Here is a 24,508-nt window from a genome sequence, read left to right as displayed (position 1 = left end):
CTTTTGATTTCTTCCATCTCTCTAATTGCTCTGGCCAGTGTTTCAAGTACTATGATGATTAGAAGTGGTGAAAGGAGGGCATCCCTGTCTTGTTCCAGTTTTTAGAGGGAACGCCTTCAATTTTTCTCCATTTAGAATGATGTTGGCCTGAGACTTAGTGTAGATAGCCTTTACAATATTGAGATGTGTTCCTGTTATCCCTAGTTTTTCTAGTGTTTTGAACATAAAGGGGTGCTGTATTTTGTCAGATGCTTTTTCTGTGTCTATTGAGATGATCATATGATTCTTTAAGTCTATTGATGTGATGAATTACATTTATTGATTTCCATATGTTGAACCTACCTTGCATCCCTAGAATAAATCCCACTTGATCATGGTGCACAATCTTTTTAATTGTTTTTGTACTCGATTTGCCAGGATTTTATTGAGAATTTTTTCATCTATGTTCATTAGAGATATTGGTGTGAAGTTTTCTTTCTTTGATGTGTCTTTTCCTGGTTTTGGGATCAGGGTGATATTGGCCTCATAGAATGAGTTTGGAATTACAGCCTCTTTTTTTATTTCCTGAAATAAGTTGAAATGTATTGGTATTAGTTCTTCTTTAAAGGTCTTGTAGAACTCAGCTGTGTATCCATCTGGTCCTGGGCTTCTATTTCCTCACTTGATATTGGTCTGTTTAAATTGTGTATATCTTCCTGAATCAATCTGGGCAAATCATATGACTTAAGAAATTTGTTGATGCCTTCAATGTCTTCTATCTTATTGGAGTATAAGATTTCAAAATAATTTCTAATTATCCTTTGTGTTTCTGTAATGTCTGTTGTGATATTACCTTTTTCATCACATATGCTGGTAATTTGAGTTCTCCTTCTCTTTGTTAGCGTGGCTAAGGGTCTGTCAATTTTATTTATTTTTTCAAAGAACCAACTTTGGGTTTTGTCATTTTTTCAGTTTCTTTTGTTTCAATTTCATTGATTTCAGCTCTAATTTTAATTATTTCTTGCCTTCTACAGCTTTTGCTGCTGGTTTGTTCTTCTTTTTCTAGGGCTTTGAGATGTAGTGTGAGGTCATTTATTTGTTGACTTTTTCTTCTTTTAAGGAATGAACTCCATGCAATGAATTTTTCTCATAGTACTGTTTTCATAGTGTCTCCGAGATTTTGATATGTTGTGTCCATGTTCTCATTTACCTCTAGGAATTTTTTAATCTCTACCCATTGTTCATTTAGTAGCATATTGTTTAGTCTCCAGGTGATGGAGAAATTTTTATTTTTTATTTTGTCGTTGATTTCCAATTTCATTTCATTATGATTTGATAAAATGCATGGTAATATCTCTACTTTTTTGTATTTGCTAAGAGTTGCTTTGTGGCATAGTATACGGTCTATTTTAGAGAAGGATACATGTGCTGCTGAGAAGAACGTGTATCCACTTGATGCAGGTTGAAATATTCTATATATGTCAGTTAAGTCTAAGTTATTGATTGTGTTATTGAGTTCTATAGTTTCTTTATTCAACTTTTGTTTGGAAGATCTATCCAGTCGTGAGATAGATCTTCTGAGTCGCTGGGATTGTAGGCATTGTGCCACAACGTCCTGCTTAGCATTGAATTCTGAAACTGTGTATCTTCAAAACTTAAATCAACTTCCTTTTACATTTTATGTTTTTCAGTACATGATGTTTTACTTGGTTCTGATTTGTTTATATGAGAGTTTTATAGAACCATATTCATGGAAAGAGCATAAGCAATTATGCTTTTCCTTGTATCTTCTAAATAGTATCCCAAACTCATATGAGTTGTCCTTGATATGGAAGAAGTAACCACTTTTCTATCACAAGTTCTTCATCTAGAACATTACAATAGGAAATAACCACATGCATGAAAGGATTGGTGAGGTGGTGCACATTGTAATCTCAACAAGTCAAGAAGCTTAGGCAGGAGGATCACAAGCTCAAGGTCAACCTCAGCAATTTAGCATATCCCTAAGCAACTTAGTGAGACCCTGTCTCAAAATGGAAAATAAAAAAGGGCTGAGGATGTTGCTCGGTGGTTAAGTGTTCCTAGGTTCAATCCCTAATACCAAAAAAACCAAAAACAAAACAGAATGAGTATTACCACATTGGGAAGCTGTTGATACTATAGTAAATGATACACTTGAAGGGAAAATGACATGATGGTGTACCTAATATGTACCCAATGTATATTAAAATAGTTGCATTCTAGAAAAATTAAATTTGTGTTTTATTTAGATGTTTCCTATTTAAAGAATACCCTGAAGATTCTGGTTCATTGGTTTTAGTCTTTGATCAGGAAATGTCCTTCTTTAAAAAGTAAGACTTCTTTTTTAGAATCTATAGTATCCTTTTAGCAAGTATACCAAATGATTGAGTTAAGGCTAGGTTTACTGATTTCAGTAATCTGTCATCTCCTGAGTCCCAGCTTTCTCACCAGTCAGAATCAAAGGTTTGAATGGAAGGTGATCTGCTTCCTAACTCTTGTGATTTTTATGATTTCTATTTTCCTGATGATTTAGATATTAAAGAAGAATTTCCTTATGTGGGATAGAATATGGGGTAAAGAACCAAGCCTTCTGTTTACCAGAAGAATTGGTTCAGTAAACTTTTTTTAATGAAGAAAAAAGCTTTCTAATGAAATAGTAAGTTCCAGTAATTATTAGTAGTTTTGTTCTTTCTAAATTTTGACAATGGAATGTAATAAAATACCCAAAATTCTGGTTGTATGCCTTGTCTTCTGTATTGGGAATGTGCATTTAAAATGTTATTGCCATTTTTAAAATTCCTTAGATTTAGTAAGTTTGCTAAAGTTTTGAGTAGTAAAACTGTTCTTTGTAGTTCTCATGCTAATCCATTTAATCCTTTTACTTTTGCTAGTTTTTCCAGTACCTGAACATATTGGCCATTTTTCATCTTTGTTACCTTTATATTACCTTTACCGTTTATCACAATGACTGATTTCAAAGTCCCCTACATGAGAATAATAGAGAATGTCCACTGCCTTTGAGGATGCAGTTGTCCAGTAGGTGACCAAGAATCTCTAATAGTCAGCAAATTAGTATTGGTTGTTCGATCTTGACTCAAGTGATTTCTTCAGCTGAGAGTAAGTGGATAATTGGGAACTTATCTATGGGTGTTTTTATCTTCTAAGTATTCCCTAAACTGGTCTTATGTGGAAGGCTATCAGGTATTTCTTAAGCCCCACAAAATGAAGGCCAATAATTAACATGAGTTGGGACATTGTGAGGTTTTTTTTTTGTTTTTTGTTTTGTTTTGTTTTGTTTTGTTTTTGTTTTTGTTTTGTTTTTTTTTGATGGCAGGTTGCATGGGAGGCCTTCAGGAATAGAAGAAATAAGATGACAGTGTAGGGCACCAAGGTCCTATAATTTCAAGATGACTTCATTTAGACAAATTAATTCCTTAACTTTGGAATGCTTTGGATTTTCATTAGTAGGGGGCACCCAAAAAACCTGTAAAGCGTATATAATTTATTAAAACTATTGAATCTATGTGCTATTTTAAATGGTGTTCTTTACAGATCTAATTGTGGTATATGGTATTTAATTTGTTTTAGAAACTGGATGGCTTCTACAGGGAGCCAGGCCTCTGATATAGACGAGCTTTTTGGATTCTTCAATGATGGCACCCCCCCCACGAAAAAGCCCAGGTAAACAAGAGAAGGGAATCAGAGGAACAGAGTGAATTAACCATTAGTGGGAGGTAAAGAAAAATCATAAACTTATCTGTATTCCAGTTGTTTTCACTAATCAGTATTGACTTTTATTTTTTTAAATTTATTTTTATTTTGGATTTTTTATCAAAATAATATATATAGGGCTCACAATGCCCTACCCCACAGAGATAATCACTTCCAAATTTTTTGTTTCTTGTGATACTGACATTGATATATTTAAATATTATTATATGTGCATTGACAGTATTTTAGTTTTTTCCAATTATGGAAGGTAATGATTCCGTTTGCTCTCTTGATTTCTTCCCCACATTGCTGTCCCACATGCATCCTCTTTATTCTCCCAGAGTGCTTATATTAACAGTGTTTGTTTCAACCATTTTTAATATTTACATTATTATGATTGTATAAATAGTATTCATAACTAATGTGTTACAGTATTTCCTTTCTTGCCTGTTTGTTTTCCTCTGTGTTGTTAAAGATTGCCTCATTTTGTTTGTTTGCTTTGTTTTCTGGTTATCTTTCAGTCTATCCCCAGACATTATAACAGAAGAGTAAATATCCTAGACTTGCTAAAAGACATCAGTAGGGCTGGGATTGTGGCTCAGCGGTAGAGTGCTCGCCTAGCATGGGCGGGACCCGGCTTTGATCCTCAGCACCACATAAAAATAAAGGCATTATATTGTGTCCTCCTACACCTAAAAAATAAAAAAAAAGACATCAATAACTTGCTAGTTTGAATTTATTTCAGGGATTCTTCCCTCTAGAGTCTATTCCACTCTGGAAAGTTGTTTTCCAGGCCCGCTGCGTGCTGATATTGGCCATTTCTGTTTCTCATCATTCCAAGCGTTTTACATCTCTACTATATTGGATCTTGTTTCCTATATCTCATATCTTGTTTTTTGATATACTCCTTCATTTAGTTGAAGCATACCCTTGTGTAGCTTTTGTAGTAAGGATTCATAGGAGGCAATTTCTTGGAGGCATTAAATGTCTTTATCATAGTTTATATTTATTTGCTGGTATGACAATACAGCCAGTATGACAGGTAAGAGAGTTTTTTAAAAATATTTTTTAGTTATACATGGACACAATATCTTTATTTTGTTTATTTATTTTCATGTAGTGCCGAGGATTGAACCCAGTGCCTCACAGGTGTGAGGCAAGCACTCTGCCACTGAGCCACAATTCGAGAGTTTTCGTAGAGTTTTGAAAGTATCACTCATTTTCTGCTATTGTCTAAATATTCCTGCCAAAATAATCACTCTTTTCTAAAGAGTTCCCAGTTCTTTGTGTTACATGACATCTTTTTTCTTCACTTTTTTATAATTATAAAAATTATAATCTCGGCAACCTCAAATTTCACATGATATACCTTTATATAAGTCTAGACCTTGGGAGGATCTTTTGAGCTATAAGTAACTTCACTTTAAAGAAATTGTCTTATGATACTTACTTGATACTTTCCATAATTTTTCCTCTGTAGAGCTCTTATTATTCAGATATTGGACCTCCTGGATTGAGTCTTGACTTCTGTTTTATTTTTCTTGATTTACCCCCCTCCTTCCCAGTACTAAAGATTGAGCCCAGGGCCTAATACATGATGCTAGACCACTGAGTTCTAATTGGAACTTGTTTTTCCAGATTTTTTGGTCAGTGGGCTTTGATGTGTATCAAAAATTCCTTCTTTGGGACTGGGGTTGTGGCTCAGTGGTAACACACTTACCTAGCATGTGTAAGGCACTGGGTTCGATTCTCAGCACCACATACAAATAAATAAAATAAAGGTCCATCAACAACTAAAGAATATTTTTTTTTAAAATTTCTTCTTCAAGGTAACTTATGTTTTTGGTGTTTGTTGGGTTTTTTTTGTTTTGTTTTGTTTTGTTTTGTTTTGTTTTTTGTTTTTGGTACCAGAGATTGGACCCGGGGTTACTGAATCAGAGTCACATCCCCAGCTCTTGTTTTTTTATTTTTTTATTTTGAGACAGAGTCTCACCTTGCTAAGTTTCTGAGGCTGACTTTGAACTTGCAGTCCTTATGCCTCAGCCTCCCAAGTGTGCCCCCCTATCCAGCCACATTTGTTAACAATAGGGAGGATCTTACAATCAAGATTCTTGGGAAATATAGCTTTACATATAACAGGTTGCTTGCCAAAGAATGTAACATCTTGTTGACTTGAACTAGGTCAGGGCCAGAATTGCCTTAAGTTAATTTCTTTTTAGAAGAAAGTTTGGTGAAAATCAAAGGGAGATCAGTAGAAGAAAGGGATCAAGGGGTGAGAGGGAAAGAGCTGGGGAGTGAGAGTGGCCAAATTATTGTTATATTGTATGCACGTACAAATATGTAATAATAAACCAGGTCATTATGTATAACTATAATGTACCAATAAAAAAAAGTGAAAAAAGCAAGCAAGCAAACATGGGGGGATGGGCAGCACAGTAGGCCTCTTCTATAGAATTATTTTCTTAACTTCATCCTACTGCTCATGTCTATCTGCTAGCCATCAAAAGTGCTGCTGCTTCTCCCCAGTCCCCAGTTAGTCACTATTTGCTGTTCTTGTGAATCCTTCTCTAAGTTTTCTCTACATGTGTATATGGATTTGTATATAATTCTCTCTCTCTCTCTAGTATCTATTATCAGGCTTTTCTAGTAGAAAATAACTTTTTTTGAGATCAGAGATTTTGTTTTGTCCATAAGTACATCACTAATACCTATCATATTGTCTGGTATTTACAAGTTTTTCCCAAGTGTTGAATGACTGAATGCCGGAGTTAGGGGTAGGGAAAAAACTTTGAGAGGTTGTTTACCCCAAACCACATTTCCCAGACTTTTAAAGTACTTTTTCTTTCTTGGGTTTTACTAAAATGCTGATCCTATTTCTATTCATTTTACTATTCGGTAAAAAATGGTTGGGAAAGGCAGTCTCTAGAATGAAAGGGGAATGAGAAACAGAAACAAAAACTTGTACCCATGCTATCTCACATGTGCTTTGGAACAGAAATGTGTGCTTCTCATGGTAAGAAAGGAATGTTTTTCATTTTTTGTCATCTCCTTTTATTTTTCTTTCCCTTTCCCTCCTGACCCTTTTTCTTTTTTCTTTCTTTTTTTGCCTAAGGATATCTAAACAAAACTGAGGTCAAATTTGTCCTCATACTTGGCTATCTAGCTCATGCTCAGTTTTATATTAATGATGTTTACAAAATTTATAATTCAGTTTTTAATTGGTTTTCATCTCCTGTTTTAACATTTCTCAATGATAGGAATTTAATTTGTATGGGTTATCTTTTCTCTCTAGAATATAAATCAAAGATGTTCTTCTGAAATATAATACTAGTTTAAAATATAATTTAATTGGCAGAACACAAGTTAGTTGTAATACATTTGGACTTTTTCCTAATATTAGTGGATCTTCTCAGTTGAAAGAATTATGGAGGAGAAAATTCATTTTTAAGATTTTTTTTTAGGATTACTGAAGCAGGTTTATTTTTCTTAAGCACTTTATTTTTCAGTAGGCACTGGCACAGTATTCTGGTCTTTTATTTAAGTGTCAGAAATGTATTTGGCATCTTTGCAACTATAAAACTTAGAGCTGAAAACTTGTTATATAGTGATAACTGACTGTAGCTTTAGTAGTCAGATAGTCTTTCCTGTGCCTCATATCTATTGCAGATACCAGTCCTCTTGTATATTTTGCTATTTCAGGAAGCTGCTTCCAAGCTTAAAAACTAAGAAACCTCGGGAACTTGTGCTGGTGATTGGAACTGGCATAAGTGCTGCAGTTGCTCCTCAGGTTCCAGCCTTAAAATCCTGGAAGGGGTTAATTCAGGCCTTATTGGATGCTGCCATTGATTTTGATCTTCTAGAAGATGAGGAGAGCAAAAAGTTTCAGAAATGTCTCCATGAAGACAAGAACCTTGTCCATGTTGCCCATGACCTTATTCAGAAACTCTCTCCTGTGAGTATCCTCCTATATATCATAGCATTTGAAATTTCCTCAAACCATGACCAGCATGCTGGATGTAATAGGGGCATTCATTTTATAACTTTAGATTTGCATAACATTTGGCTCTTGTGTAAAATGTCTATTTATGGACCCTATTCAGGGTAGTTATCTTGATCCCATTTTATTCTCTGCCTGTGTGTGGTGGGTATGTGATATAGAGACCTTCATTTGTACCAAAATGAAGTTACTGTCCCAATATCACTATATTTTGAATTTACTTTTTCTATTCTCACTATTATAAATTTGTATTCTCTGGCATCCATGCCTTTTAGGGAACATGAGAAAAATTGGAGATAATTCTTAGCACTTTTATGGATGAAACAAAATCAATTCTTAATGTTCATTTTAGAGACAGAAACTCAAAATATTTTTATTTTGTTTTATCAAAACCAAGTTGGATAAAGGGCCTCATTGACTTGCTTTGCCTTAAATTTTTTTTTTTAAATCAGGTCTCAAGGAGCTGGGGCTGTAGGTCAGTGGTAGAACACTTGTGAGTCACCGGGTTTGATCCTCAGCACCACATAAAAATTAATAAAGATATTTTTTAAAAATCAGGACTCAATATTTCAGACCATGTTCTAAATTTATTTTTCTTTTTTGCTACTGGGGATCAAACTCAGGACTTCACTGATGCTAGGCAAGCACTCTACCACAAAGCTGCATCTCCATCAATAGAGTTATAAATTTTAATAAGTCAAATGCACCTTTTAAAAAAACATAACTCCTACTTATTAAAAAGTCAGCTATCAGTGATGATTTCCATTTTTACCCCCAAAGAAGTATCCTTAAGAATGAAAAAGATAAGCATTTAAAAATAAATTCCTATTGGTTCATTATAGAACTTTAGGGCTTTTCACTTCCTTTTTTCATTTCCTTGGCCTTAATTGGGAAATGTTTTTACTTACTTAGAACCAAGGAAAGAATTAAAGGGTTCATGGGATCTTCTTTTCACACAACATGCAAATCTAATTCAAACGGATTACATAGCCATGCGGTGGTGGTACACATTTGTAGTTCCAGTGACTTAGGAGACTGAGGTAGGAAGATCACAAGTTTGAAGCCAGCCTGGGCAACTTGGTGAGACCCTTTCTCCAAATAAAACATTTTAAAAAGGGCTGGGGATATAGCTCAGCCCTTGGGTTTAATTCCCAGTATTCCCCCACAACATCATCAACAACAAAAAAATATCATGGAAATATTTGTCAGAGCAAAAAGTATTAAGTTCATAGAACAAAATATAACTTCATGGGCTGGGGTTGTGGCTCAGTGGTAGAACACTCGCCTGGCATGTGTGAGGCCCTGGGTTTGATCCTTAGCACCACATAAAGATGAATAAATAAACGTATTGTGTCCATCTACAACTAAAAAAAAAATATATTAAAAAAAAAGAAAATATGACTTCATGACTCTGTCAGTGATTTAATAAAAATGTAAATAATCTGATCTTAAAATGACAACAGATTTGAATGAACATTTTTTCCAAGGAAGACTGTCAATAAGCATATGAGAGGAGGCTAACATCACTAGTCATTAGGGAATTGCAAAACAAAACTACAAGGAGGTGCCATTTCATGGCCACTAGGATAGCTAGTTTATTTATTTATTTGTTTTCACTTTTTAAATTCTAATTTGCTATATATGACAGCAGAATGCATTACAATTCATATTACACATATAGAGCACAATTTTTTATCTCTGGTTGTATACAAAGTATATTCACACCATTCGTGTCTTCATACATGTACTTAGGGTACTGATATCCATCTCATTCCACCATCATTTCTAACCCCATGCCTCCTCCCTTCCCCTCCCACCGCTTTGCCCTAGATAGTTTGTCTAATCCTCCCATGCTCTCCCTCCCAACCCCACTATGAATCAGCCTCCTTATATCAGAGAACACATTCGGCATTTGGTTTTGGGGGATTGACTAACTTCACTTAGCATTGTATTCTCCAACTTCATCCATTTACCTTCAAATGCCATGATTTTTATTCTGTTTTATTATTGCTGAGTAATATTCCATTGTGCATATTTTCTTTATCCATTCATCTACTGAAGGACATCTGGGTTGGTTCCATAGTTTAGCTGTTGTGAATTGTGCTGCTATAAACATTGATGGAGCTGTGTCCCTGTAGTATGCTGTTTTTAAGTTCTCTGAGTATAGACCAAGGAGTGAGATAGCTGGGTCAAATGGTGGTTACATTTCATTCCGAGCTTTCCATATAGGCTGCACCATTTTGTAGTCCCATCAGCAATGTATGAGTGTGCCTTTTTCCCCACATAGGATGGTTAGTTTTAAAAAGATAGTAACAAATGTTGCAGAGAAATTGGAACCCTCATACTTGTTTTGGGGAGCTTGGAGTGTAAAATGGTGTAGCCATTTTGAAAATAATTTGATAAGCCCTTAAAAAGTTAAACCATTACTCTATCAGTTAGCAATTCCACTTTTAGGTGTTAAGAGAATTGAAAGCACATTTATGCAAGCACTACACACAATGTTTATAACAGCATTTTTCAAAATAGCCAAAAAATGGCAACAATTCAGGTGTCCATTAATGCAAGAATAGATGGATAAAATGTGATCCAGCCACATTTATTTAGCTATGAAAACAGATGAAGTACTGATACATTCCATAGCATGGAGGAACATTGAAAACATAAGTGAAAGAGCCAGACAGGGGACACATTGTACAATCCATTCACATAAAATGTCCAGAATAAGTAGGTGCATAGAGATAGAAAGTAGATAAATGGTTGCAAGGGTAGGAGAGGAGAAAAATGCTGCCTGGGTATGGTGGGACATGCCTGTAGTCTCAACCATGCAGGAAGCTGAGACAAGAGGATCACAAGTTCAAAGCCAACCTCAGTAATTCCTATGTCAAAATGAAAAACAGAAAGTTGTTGGGGATATGGCTCAGTGGTAAAGTACCTCTGGGTTCAATCCGTGGTACCAAAAAAAAAAAAGTAAATGCTAATGAGTACAAGGTTTCCTTTTGGGTTGATAAAAAATGTTCTAGAATTAGATAATAGTGGTTGTGTCTTGTGAATATGCTAAAAAAAGCTGAATTGCTCGCTTTAAAAGAGTAAATTTTATGTAATGTGAACTCTGTCACAAAAATAAAAACAGCAGCCTTTATGCAAATATTTTAGTTGGAGGTACTAATATTTTAAATTTCTTTAATTTAAAAATTATTCCCAAGTCACTTCAAAAATTAGAATAGTAGGAAACACTTCCAACTCATTTTACAAGGTAAATTCTATCCTGCTAACCAAAACCAGACAAAAGACATCTTTAAAAAGCTACATACCAGCTGGGCGCAGTGGTGTATGCCTATAAACCCAGCAACTTGGGAGGCTGAGGCAGGAGGATCATGAGTTCAAAGTCAGCTCCAATAAAAGCAAGGTGCTAAAGCAACTCATTGAGACCCTGTCTCTAAAGAAAATACAAAATAGGGCTGGGGATTGAACTCGGGGGCACTCTACCACTGTGGTCAGAGTGCCCCTGAGTTCAATCCCCAGTACCACTCCAAAAAAAAAAAAAAAAGTTTAAAAAATTACTGAGGATTCAAATAATTTTTGTTTATATAGGTCAGATCTATCAACAGTCACTGTTAAAAATCAAAATAAAAATTTTAAATATTAATTTATTTAAAAATAGTACCCCACTACATGTTAACATAAATAATATTTTATTAAAAATAATTATGTGGGGGCTGGGAATGTGGCTCAGGCGGTAGCGCGCTCGTCTGGCATGCGTGCCGCCTGGGTTCAATCCTCAGCACCACATACCAACAAAGATGTTGTGTCCACCGAGAACTAAAAATAAATATTAAAAATTCTCTCTCTCTCTCTCTCTCTCTCTCTCTCTCTCTCCTTTCACTCTCTCTTTAAAAAAAAAAAAAGAAGAGTACTATTGTTTCACATTTTTGCCAATCTCTTTACTATCTGACTTGATAGAATACATTAATTCTCATGTCTGTTTTCTGTAGTTACTATAGTTATGTTGTTTTGGTTTAAACATATGAAGAAAATTTAATCTCAGACAGATACATGGTTGGAAAAGAGAGTACTCTTTTAATAATCTTTTCAGATAATTGTGGATATTCTTTGTTGATACTATATGGAAAACTCAGTGATGGATTCCTTCATTTTAATAGCAGTATCAGTGAAACTTTTCCTATTCTGTTGTATTAAAATCTATTTGTCATGGGGGCTGGGGTTGTGGCTCAGCAGTAGAGCACTCACATAGCATGTGCGGGTGCTGGGTTCGATCCTCAGCACCACATAAAAACAAAATAAAGGTATTGTGTGCAACTACAACTAAAAAAAAATATCTTATTTTTCTGTTTTGCAATTGGAATAAATCTTATCATGTGTGATTGTATAACATCTTACATTGGTCATTTTTTGGAAAATAATGGCTTGCTGAGTTATGCATTATCTTCCAGATGTTGACAGACTTCGTTATGCAATCAAAAAGAATTACATTCATGAATATTATCACCAGCTCATCAGAAGAACATTTGGTTGCTGTGAAAGCTCACTGTGGGAGTTGAAAATTTTCTAAAATTCCAACTTTTGCTTGAAAGCTCAGATATTACCATTGGCAACAGTGGCAGCAGTCATCAGTTGTTTTCCTCAAAAGGACAGGCTCACTTCATTTTTGAGAACATGCTTGAGAATACGGGTATCTATTGAACAAAAGTTTGTCAGTCATTCTTTCAAGTAAAAATAGTGTGTGAGGAAAAGGGTGGCAAAATCAGCTTAAAACTAAAATAATTGCTCTCAAATGTTTTCCCTCAATTCAGCTTTCATATTCCAGTATGTTGCAGAAGTGCTTTTATTTTTTGATAGTAGTGAGGATTTAACTCAAGGACACTTGACCATTGAGCTACACCCTTACCCCCACCTCCCAGGGTCTCACTAAATTGCTGTTGCTGGTCTCAAGTTTGCCATCCTCCTGCCTCAGCCTCCTGAATGTCTGGGATTAAAGGTGGGCACCACCATGCCCGACTATTTCCTGTTTCTTCACACAGCATAGTGAAAGATCATGTACTCAAGGGTAAAGATTTAATGCAGTTAACAGTTTTTACTGCTTTGAGAAGGCCAATGTTAGGTGAAACAGCCTCCCCCCGCCCCACTTCTTTTAATGGAAGTGAAGCGCACAATCATTACTGTCACAGTTGAGCTTCACCACCTTGTTTAAGGTACCAGCATTTTGCCCACCATTGTTCTTGAACCATCAATAAAAATTTCAACACAGTTTATAAGACATAATTATGATAACATTATTATGAAAATAATAACTGCTTATCCCCCAGGAGTCTGTGGGGTCAAGTCTGTGGGCCAAATTTTGTGAAACCCTACATATGTAAGAAAAAATACAAGCAACTTAATGACTTTTTTAAAAATGAGGAACTTGGGGAAATTTGAATACTACTAAAGTACTTGATACTAGGGAATCAATACTTTTATAGTTGTGATACTGGTATTGTAGTTATGTTTTCAACTTGTATATTAAGGAAGGTCTTTTTGTTTTAGGGAATGTAAAGTATCTGTGAATGAAATTATATGATGCCTGGGAATTGACTCCTAAAAATTCAGTGAAGAGGAAAGAAGGCATAGTAGAGGGGAGTTTAGGTTAAACCTAAACAGGATTGGTTCTGTGTGATATTGGGTGATGGTTACATGGGGGGAGGGGAGTTATGCTCTTTTTGCTTTTGTGTATGTTTGGAAATGTCCATATTTTTTAAAAGCCAAATCGGAAAAATCAACTATAATACAGCAGGATTATTTGGCCCACATACTGATCCATTTTAATATAATGAGGATCCATTTTAATATTATGGATTCAAGGCAAAGAGTCTGGATTCCAAAATCAGAAAGACCCTACATTTCAGTGCATATGGAACCCTGGGAAAGTCCTTTAACCTCTGTTCATTTGTTTGCAGATATATAAGCCTGGGATAGGGGTTAGGGATGAGATCAGTGATAGAAGCCCTGGGTTGGATTACCAGCACTGCAAAAACAAACAAAAACCCACTGGGATATTAATTACATCATATGGTTTTGTGAAGAATTAAGTGACACTTAGTAACATTTAAGGAGTAGATTGTAAGCTGAACTAGCCACCCTTTTTCATAACAACCTTGGGAGAAAAGAGGAATTTTTGTTGTTACTGTTGTTGTTTTGTTTTTATTACAGGTTTCAAAAAATCAGAGTTACAGGGTAGAAGGAAGTGAAGCAACATTGGATTCAGTTCACTGTTTTAAATGAAGGGGGAAAGGCTTTTAAGTTGTGTGGGAATTGGACATTTCCTTTTGACTTCTAAACCTCCCTGTTTTGTTTTTCATTCCATTGTTTTTAGTTACAGAGGCCACTAGTGGGAAATTTAGTTCTAGGATCACTTGGCCTAAGTGAAAGTTTCATTTCAAATCTGAGGAAATCAATGCAGCTACCAAAGCCCCTTTCCTTCTTACTTGATATACAAGATTGAATAACTTACATAAATAGGACTAAAAGATATTGAGCTAAAAATAAGTGATTCAAGAAATATATTTCCAAGTTTTTACCTTTTGAATATCTTTTCTTAGAATCAAGAAAATATATTCTATACCCATGACTTTTTATCTGTGTGCATGATAATTTGACTGATGTTAAAATATATTATGTATCATTGTGTGTGTATGAGTCAGGGTACAAAATGAAACTATAATAAAATACAACAAGGAAGTTCTTAATAGCAACAAGAAGGAAGTCACTGTACTCTTTATTGAATTTGCAACTTAATTTTGCTTTTTTGAATAGATATTATTTGTACACTTTGCAGAAATCAAAAGGTTATAAATAGTTTTGCAGATATTGAAACATTCTTCTCCCATTCTTACGTTTATCTCCCTTCTCTTTGCTAACCCACCTGACACAAGTCACCACTAATGTTTTTTATGTATCTTTCCAGTGTTTCTTTTTGCAGATGGAAGCATGTTTTAGCTTTTTTACTTCTGTGACCAAAAGATGTAACAAGAACAATTTTAGAGGAAAAGTTTATTTGGGACTCACAGCTTCAGAGGTGTCAGTTCATTGATGGCTGACTCCCTTGATCTAGGCCTGAGATGAGGCAGAACGTCATGGTGAAAGGGTGTGGAGGAGGAAAGCAGTTCAGGGCATAGTACCAGGAAACAGAATGAAAGACAGAGCTCCCCTCACCATGGACAAAATATATAAATTGTGCCCAAAGGCACAACCTCAGTGACCCACCTCCTTTAGCCACGCCCTATCTGCCTACAGTTACCACCCAGTTAATCCCTGTCAGTATTAATGCACTGATTAGGTTAAGACTCTAATAACCCGATTGTTTCACCTCTGAACTTTCTTATTGTCTCACACATGAGCTTTTGGGAAAACACCTCATATCTAAGCCATAACAAAGCAGATCTATAAATATTTCTTCCCTTACAACCTCCATCTTCCAATTCAAAACATAGCTTTCTGGGCTGGGGATGTGGCTCAAGCGGTAGCGTGCTCGCCTGGCGTGCGTGCGGCCCGGGTTCGATCCTCAGCACCACATACCAACAAAGATGTTGTGTCTGCCGAGAACTAAGAAAAAATAAATAAAATATTAAAATTCTCTCTCTCTCTCTCTCTCTCTCTCTCTCTCTCTCTCTCTCTGTGTCCCCCCTCTCTCTCTCTCTCTCTCTCTGTGTGTCCCCCTCTCTCTCTCACTCTCTCTCTTTAAAAAAAAAAAAAAAAAACCAAAAACAAAAACATAGCTTTCTGGGCATACTGTCTTGCAGCCTGTTCTACCTAATAGTGTGTCCTGGAGATATTTCTGTGCCATTGACTTATATGTGGTGTGTTAGCTTTCTAACACTATAACGAAATAGTTGCCGTAATTAACTTTTAAAGTAAAAAGCTCAAAGTTTAGAGATTTTAGTCCATGATTGCTTGTCCCCATTGCTTTGGGTCTGTGGTAAGGTAGCACATCATGACAGCAAAACTACTGATATCATGAGCCAAGAAGGAAGGAAAAAAAAAAAAACTAGAAGGGTCCAGGGTCTCTCAGTCCCCTTCAGGGGCACACATCAGTGGTTTAAGGACCTCCCACAAGGTTCTACAACTTCCTAATAGCATCATTCTGTGGACCAGACCTTTAATACTTGGGCCTTTGGGGACATTCAAATTGTAACGTGTGTACTGGACCATACCAGTTTCCTATATGAGTATTTGGTTTGTTTACAGTCTTTTGCTGTTATGAAACAGAACAATGTTAACCTTGAATATATCATTTTTTTTATATTTTTTGCAGTTTTATCTGTGGAATACCTTCCCAAAAATGGGATTGCAAGATGTAAGGGTAAATGAGTTTATAAGTTTGATAGATATTAAAAGAACACTGTATTTTTTTATGACAAATCTATTATGTTAGTGAGTCCACAGTTGGTTGCCTATGTGCTGTTAATTTATGAAGACCATGACCCACATTCTTAGCCATATAAGGTATGAATCATTCTATCTGTTTAGCACTAGAAAAGAATCTCTGAACCTAGTGACAGCAGGGTATAGCAAGAAGCCTGTGTTCTGGTGGATGCAGCTTGGAACATTGGTTGACGGAAACCAATTAAATTAGAGTTGCATCCCCACCAAGCAGAGGCATTATCTCACCTCAGTGTTCTCATGCTTTGTTGTGAAGCTACCATTTGTAGTTAACATTTCTTTGGTAGGTATGATTAAATAATTGATAATTTTATTAGATACTTCCTCCAAATTAGGGAAAGAGTTTAGCTAATTGAAATGTGTTATATGAATCTGCTTAGGTGGTTCCATGGACACAGCTCTGAGCATTGCTGTATGAGAAAGATACACAGAGGAAACCAGGAAGGGTAGCAGGACAACTTTGAGGGAAAGCATTAGGAGCTAATCTCTCTCTCTTGCAGCCAAGTGCAATTGACTGTAGTTTAAATGGGAAATATCAGAACCTTTAAGAATTAATTCTTGAGGTAGTCATGGTGGTTTGCACCTGTAGTCCCACCTTCTCAGGAGACAAAATCAGGAGATCCACTTGAACCCAGGAGTTGAAAGCCAGCCTAGGCAACAGGGCAAGACCCCATCTCAAAAACTCACTCATTCTTGGTTCAGTATTACCTAATGGAATGGTCTTTCAGGAACAGACTAGGGATCAGATATTTGATTCAACACATACATAGTTACTTTCTCATTTCAAATTCCTTTTCTCCTAGGGGTCACTTTGTTCCTTTAAGCTATAAAGCCAGCTCCCACCTGAAGTTTGTGTTCTAGTTCCTCATTAGTACTCAGAGATACAGTTATGCATGGCCTAGTGATGGGATACATCTGAGAAACACATCCTTAGGCTATTTCATTATTGTACAAACATCGCAGAGTGTGCTTACAAAAACTAAGATGGCTATGACATCACTAAGTGAAACTATCAAATGGGACAATGTGGTGTTGTAGGATATGGTCCATCACTCACCAGAACCTCTTTATGTAGCACATGATGTATTTACAAGTAAAGCTCCAAAAGCAATTATTTATTTATACCATATGTTAAGAAACAGTCTATTTTAAATTGATTAGTGCTTGATGTTCTTTGTTTATTTGTTTTCTGTGGTATTGGAGATTTAACCCACGGATGCTTTACCACTGGAGTATATTTCCAGTCCTTTTTGTTCTTTATTTTGATACAGGGGCTCGCCAGTTGAACAGGCCAGCCTCAAAACTTGCAATTTTCCCGCCTTAGCCTCCCAAGTCTCTGGGATTTCAGGCATGCATCACTATATCCAGCTGTTTAATCTTTTTTGGCAGGGAGGGGAGCCACAGGGTACTAGGGATTGAACTCAGGGGCACTCAACCACTGAGTCACACCCCCAGCCCCATTTTCTATTTTTTATTTAGAGACAGAGTCTCACTGAGTTGTTTAGTGTCTCCTGTGCCACTGGGATTACAGGTGTGCACCACTATGCCTGGCTTCCAGCTGTTTAATCTTAACAATTGCAAATTACAATTTTTAGTTGTAAAATTTCATTAAGTTTTTTTTAATACTAATTTTAAAATATACTAGTTTTTTTTTTTTTTTTTTTTCTGAGGGGAGATACCAGTGATTAAACTCAGGGCTACCCAACCACTGAGCCACATCCCCAGCCCTATTTTGTATTTTCTTTAGAGACAGGGTCTCACTGAGTTACTTAGTGTTATTTTTTCTTAGGCTGGCTTTGAACTCCTTATCCTCCTGCCTCAGCCTCTCAAGCCAATGGGATTACAGGCTTGCACCACCTCACTTGGCCTAGGTATTCTTCATAATAAATCTGTGAACAGATTGCTGAGTTAGGCCAGGGGGAAAAAAAAAACAGGGAGAGAGATGTTAAATGTTTTTTCTAACTTCATAAGCAGCCATAAAGAATACCTAGGATTAGGAAAAAGAATACTAAACACATTTTAGTTATATCTTTTAGAGGTTATTCTGTAGGTAAGGGAAGTTTAACAGAGCATCACCTTCCTGTCTGAGACCTAATTAGAGGGTGGTTGGAACTGTGCTTTCTCCTCTGTTCTCCTTTAATCCTGATGTTAAATTCTCATCTCTCTGTGGGGAAGAGTGTATTTATACTTTGCTGGTGGGACTGCAAATTGGTGTAACCACTCTGGAAAGCAGTGTGGAGATTCCTCAGAAAACCTGGAATGGAACCACCATTTGACTCAGTAATCCCACTCCTCAGTTTATACCCAAAGGACTTTAAAATCAGTATACTACAGTGACACAGCCACATCAATGTTTGTAGCAGCTCCATTCACAATAGCTAAACTATGGAATCAACCTAGGTGCCCTTCAACAGTTGAATGCATAAAGAAAATGTGAGATTTATATATATATATATATATATATATATATATATATATAAAAAATACACACACACAATAGAATATTATTCAGCCTTAAAGAAGAATGAAATTATGGCACTGGCTGATAAATGGATAGAGCTAGAGAATATGCTGAGCGAAATAAGCCAATCCCAAAGAACCAACGGCCAAATATTTGCTCTGATATTTGGATGCTATTCACAATGGGAGGGGTGTGGCAAGGGAAAAATAGAGAGAGGGGAAGGGAGGGAGCACGAGGGTACAAAGAATAGTAGAATGAACTGGACAAGAATAGTAGAATGAACAGACCTTATGTATGTATATGATTATATGACCAGTATAATTCTATATCATGTATAATCATAAGAATGAGAAGCTATACTCCATTTATGTATTATGTGTCAAAATGCATTCAGCTGTCATGTGTAACTGGTTAGAGCAAAATTTAAAAAATACTCATCTCTCAGTATACCTATTTTCATCCTTTTTTTAAATACATTTTTTAGTTGCAGTTGGACATTTATTTATTTTTATGTGGTGCTGAGGATTGAACCCAGTGCCTCGCACATGCTAGATGAGCACTCTACTGCTGAGCCACAACTTTAGCTCCCTATTTTCTTCCTTCTGAAAAATGTCTGTTTTACAGCACTTATGTTTATTTGCATAAGATATAATAGTTTTGATCACTTGCTACATGCCAGACATTCTGCTTGGCTTATATCATCACCCCATTTCCCTAAGTACAACCATACAAGAGAAATTGTTTAAGTACAAAAAGTTCTTAATAAATTTCTTATTACTTTAAAAGAAGCAACCTACCAGAACGCCTTGAATTAATTTCTGGTTTCAAATCTCTCCCCAGCGTACCAGTAATGTTCGATCCACATTTTTCAAAGACTGTTTATATGAAGTATTTGATGACTTGGAGTCAAAGATGGAAGATTCTGGAAAACAGCTACTTCAATCAGTTCTCCACCTGATGGAAAATGGAGCCCTAGTTTTAACTACAAATTTTGATAATCTCCTAGAACTATATGCAGCAGACCAAGGAAAACAACTTGAATCCCTTGACCTTACTGATGAAAAAAAGGTAAAAAGTATAAGTGTTTTGAGAATTCATGAGAATTGCTGCTTCCTGATCAGAATATTGGTGTTTATGCAGAGTGAGAAAGGAAGATCTTTATCCTTACTTGTGCTTTTGGAGTTTTTTTGTTTTTGAGATAATATATAGTAAAATGCACAGATCTTTAAAGTGTTCAGTTATGAGTTTTGACAGTTTTGCCCAATTTCAAAAGCAAGATTAGAGGAACTTCTTTGAACTGTGAGATCTCTTTAGCACCTGATGGTTTCAAATGTAATATTTATTCATAGTTCTCTCTTAGGATACATTGTTTATGGTGTCTAAACTACTTTATGATGATTGGAAGAACATTTTTCAGGCCAGGTGATAGCTTGAAAGTTGAGGTTCCAACATTTCCGTGGAAACATTAAACTGTCTTTGGAGATGTCTAGGGTTCTGGGGTTGAACCCAGGCCTTGCGCATGCTTGCAAGTGTTCTGCCACTGAGCTATATCCCCAGCATTTTTTAAAAATTTGTATTTTGAGAGAGGGTCTTGCATAAATTGCCAAGGCTGGCCTTGAACTTGTTATACTGCTTTAGCCATCCTGAGTAGATGACATTACAAGTGTGCTCCACCACACCAGGCTAAGCAGGTGTCTTTTTTTTTTTGTACCAGGGATTGAACTCTGAGGCACTCAACCACTGAGCCACATCCTCAGTGCTATTTTATTTAGAGACAGGGTCTCACTCAGTTGCTTAGCCCCACACCATTACTGAAGCTGGCTTTGAACTCACGATCCTTGTGCCTGAGCCACTGCGCCCAGCAGCAAGTGTCTTTTTAATGTAATCTATACCATACCTAAACCATCTATCATAATACTTAATTAAGGATGTTGATCTTTGTCAGCAATAACAGAATAAGTGCTTAAAGTCTCATTTGTCCTCCTGTATGGTTTTTGTAATTTTTCTTCAATGCTTTGTTTTCTTCAGGAACCTACCTTTGTGGCCACCTTAGAACCCAGCTAAGTATAATCAATAGGCCAGCAGTTCACCCATTGGTATCCATTGCCCCTGTGCTGCCTCTCCAGAGTAGTAGCTCTAACACCACTCTTGTGGTTTTGCTGACTGGAAGCTAGGATTTAAGAGGGAATCAAGCTGGGTGTGGTAGTGCATGACTGTAATCCCAGGCAACTCAGGAAGCTGAGGCAGGAGGATCATAAGTTGGAGGCCAGCCTCAGCAACTTGGTGAGATCTTATCTCAAAACAAAAAATAAAAAGGACTGGGGAAATAGCTCAGTGGTAAAACACCCCTGGAATCACAACCCCCGGCAGGGAAAAAAAAAAAAAAAGAAGAATAGAATGAAGCTGAATTTAGAGAAATGGTGCAATGGAAACTGTTCTTCTATGACTGGAACGTTTTCCTCCTATGCCCCCATGCTTTGTATAGCCAGCTCCTCCTTCATCCATAAGTCTCAACTAAGTTACTTCCCCAGAGAAACCATTTCTGATCATCGTCTTTAAATTGTACATTATTTTAGGTCCATTCCCTTGCCCATTTCCTTTATAGTACTGACTGTAACTTGTAGTTTTTACCTTGGATGTTCTTTATGTTTTCTGTTTATTTCGTAGGAATAGCAACTCCATTTGGACAGGTATGTGTCAGCCTTTCTTCCCTTCATGACTCAGTACCTGGCACTTAGTAGATGCTGAATAAGTATTTCTTGAATTAAATGATTATATTAAATTCAAAAATTAGTGTCTGGAACAGTTTGTCTACCATTTCTGATATAATCTTCAAAGAGGGCAGTCAGTTATTCATGGGCATCAGAAGCATAAGGGCCTTTCCAAAACTAAAGTTATTTACTGTCAGTCTTGGTATTTTCTTCCTAATTTCATCAGTTGCCTTGAGAGGCATTCCTTCTTTTAGTACTTCTGTATTGTTTTGCAAGAAACTACCCTGAAACTTTGAGACTTAAAATAGCAAACAGTTTATTAATAGTCAATAACCAGTCGGGTAGTTCTTCAGCTGGTTTTGTGGCTTAGCTGCATTTATCTGGTTGTCAATCTGGACTGCATGGTATATAAGTGACAAAGAGAAAAATAGGACTAGTTGTGCCAGTACTTTACAAGCCTCTGTTTGTGTCATGTTTGCTGTTGTCCCAGTAGCTAACGTAAGCCACACTAGAGTTATCACAAGCAGGGACTACACAAGGGCCTGGTTGATTTCTTGGGCCCATCAGTGCAGCATTTCTCTGTCGCTCTCATGTTTGTCACTGGTAGAAAGGCCCTGTTATTTCTATAAATTATGACAAATGAATTCTGACTTCTGATTATTACTTTCTAAGAGAAATCAGCAGACTTCCTGCCATCCCTTCTTGACAGTTACACTTGAAATGGAAACAGTCCACATCAGGTTTTGCATTCTTGTCCTGTGATACCATGAAGCTGGAAGGTTATGCCAGAAGTCCTTTCCTCAAAACAGCCTCTTGCCCATTGTGACCTTCAAGCAGGTGCCATTTTGCCACATAGATGAGCTGTCTCTGTGTTGTGCAGGTCCTTGAGTGGGCTCAGGAGAAGCGGAAGCTAAGTGTGCTACACATCCATGGGGTCTACACCAACCCTAGTGGCATTGTCCTTCATCCAGCTGGATATCAGAATGTGCTCAGGAACACTGAAGTTATGGTGAGTGGTGCTGATCTTGCTGAACTCAGGAACTCTCCTGGGAGCCTCTCTAAATATGGTATAGGTCTTAAAGGGGGAACATTTTCATTAATCAAAAGCTGGGGGCTGGGGATATAGCTCAGTTGATAGAGTACTTGCCTCACATGTGCAAGGCCCTGTGTTCAATACCCAGCACCACAAAAAAAAGCTGAAAGGTCAGACATCTTTCATATGCCTTTTAGCTTTTGAGTGTGCAAGCCATCCTGGGAAATGGAGAACTTTCCTTCAGATCAGGACAGACTCTTCATTTGTACTTGATAAACAGCCAGCAGATGGTGCTTTCATCATTGGCATCATCCTTATATACAAAGAATACACTGATACCTTTCTTCATTGTTTGATTTATTAACAACTGGGCCAAAAATAATTTAGGGAACTTTTTACATACTAGTCGCTATTAGAGCATACAATCCAAAGAGCTTTTTGTTAAAACAGAAATGGCCTAAATTGAATTAAGTATACCCACTTACATTTAAACTTCTTGATGGAAAAAAATTGAAAAATTTTGGCTAGGATGATAAAATGGAGGTTTTCTTTTGTTTATTGATCTTTTAGGGTGTAAGTTTTGGACTTGGTCACATGTACATGTTTAAACCAGAAGTTCTTCCTGGCCAGTGATATGTAGGGGAATTCATTGGCCCCCAACTCAGTGCTGGCTATTCTTAGGACTAGACCACATAGAATGGTAGTAGATTCCTTACATGGTACAGCCAAAGTAAATCCAGGAAATGTGTTTTCTAATAAGGGATTTATTATTATTATTATTATTTTATTTACTATTTCTAATAATAAGGGATTTATTATTCCTTGACATCTTCTAAAACTGCATCTACAACTGAAATTTAGTGATTTCTTAAAAAATTATTTGTAACATTTTTAAATTTGTGTATATGTATATTTGTAAATATACACATTACACACAACATTCACACCCTTGTTTATATTCTAAGTAGTCATACTTCTTTGAGCAAATCTGTTGAGGACCCATGGTTCAGTTTGTAAAACAAAACAAAACAAAAAGGCAAATGGAGTCAAAAAAATTTGAATCTCAGTTAATTGGTCATTGTAGTTGCTAACTAGCAGTAATGAAATGTTGACTTTTTGTTTTAGACATGCCTTGTATCAGGTATTTGGTATGATTAATATGGTTTTTTTTCCCCCTTTAAGAGAGAGATTCAGAAACTCTATGAAAACAAGTCATTTCTTTTCCTGGGTTGTGGCTGGACTGTGGATGACACCACTTTCCAGGCCCTTTTCCTAGAAGCTGTCAAGCATAAATCTGACTTAGAACATTTCATGCTGGTTCGGAGAGGAGATGTAGATGAGTTCAAGAAACTTCGAGAAAACATGCTCGACAAAGGAATTAAGGTCATCTCCTATGGAAATGACTATGCTGATCTTCCAGAGTATTTCAAGCGACTGACATCTGAGATCGCCACGAGGGGTAGATCAGGTAAGAAGCATTTCGAGACTAAGAAAAGTCTAAGAGTAATATCCCTTTGGCCTTTTATGTGTTTATGATGGGTAAAATCATTATCAGGATACAGAATGCAGTTATCTGATCATACTTCAAAGGGAGATCAATCTCCAAGTTAGACTTAAATGCCATTTAGGTAATAAGAATGTGGACAAGGGGCTGGGGATGTGGCTCAAGCGGTAGCACGCTCGCCTGGCATGTGTGCGGCCCGGGTTCGATCCTCAGCACCACATACCAACAAAGATGTTGTGTCCGCCGAGAACTAAAAAATAAATATTAAAAAAAAAAAAATTCTCTCTCTCTCTCTCCTCTCTCTCACTCTCTTAAAAAAAAAAAAAGAATGTGGACAAAAGGCATACTCTAGCAATTCAGTATAAATGTAGGAGGAACAAGAACTAGTTCTCAATGAAATGCAATTAGAATTTAGATTTCAAGGGCTAGGGTCGTTGCTCAGTGGTTAAGAGTGCTCGCCTGTCATGTGCGGGATCCTGGGTTTGATCCCCAGCACCACATAAAAACTTATCTACAACTAAAAAATATATTTAAAAAAAATAATTTAGATTTCAAAACTGAGAAGGATTACTCAGTTTTGGCTAAAGGTATGGGGAAAGAAATTTTTTCTTGAGGTGTTTGTATAGTGTTTGGTGGTGAAAGGAAGGTAAAGTTT

The 24,508-nt window shown here is 36.5% G+C and overlaps 1 protein-coding gene across 4 annotated transcripts in view; it reads left to right on the top strand.

The window, feature by feature from the left end:
* FAM118B (family with sequence similarity 118 member B) overlaps positions 1-24,508 on the top strand; it is a 55,465-nt gene that overhangs the window by 27,761 nt on the left and 3,196 nt on the right. For all 4 annotated transcript variants that reach the window (XM_081278943.1, XM_081278940.1, XM_081278942.1 and 1 more), the window contains 5 exons: positions 3,589-3,681; positions 7,411-7,663; positions 19,446-19,673; positions 22,197-22,325; positions 23,532-23,817. In XM_081278943.1, the coding sequence (XP_081135069.1) occupies positions 3,596-3,681; positions 7,411-7,663; positions 19,446-19,673; positions 22,197-22,325; positions 23,532-23,817 (982 nt within the window). In that variant the 5' untranslated portion in view covers positions 3,589-3,595. The remainder of the gene's footprint in view (positions 1-3,588; positions 3,682-7,410; positions 7,664-19,445; positions 19,674-22,196; positions 22,326-23,531; positions 23,818-24,508) is intronic.

Source organism: Spermophilus citellus (assembly GCF_964194105.1).
Source record: "Spermophilus citellus genome assembly, chromosome: 2".
NCBI lineage: Eukaryota > Metazoa > Chordata > Mammalia > Rodentia > Sciuridae > Spermophilus > Spermophilus citellus.
This window is presented reverse-complemented; position numbering and strand designations above follow the sequence as displayed.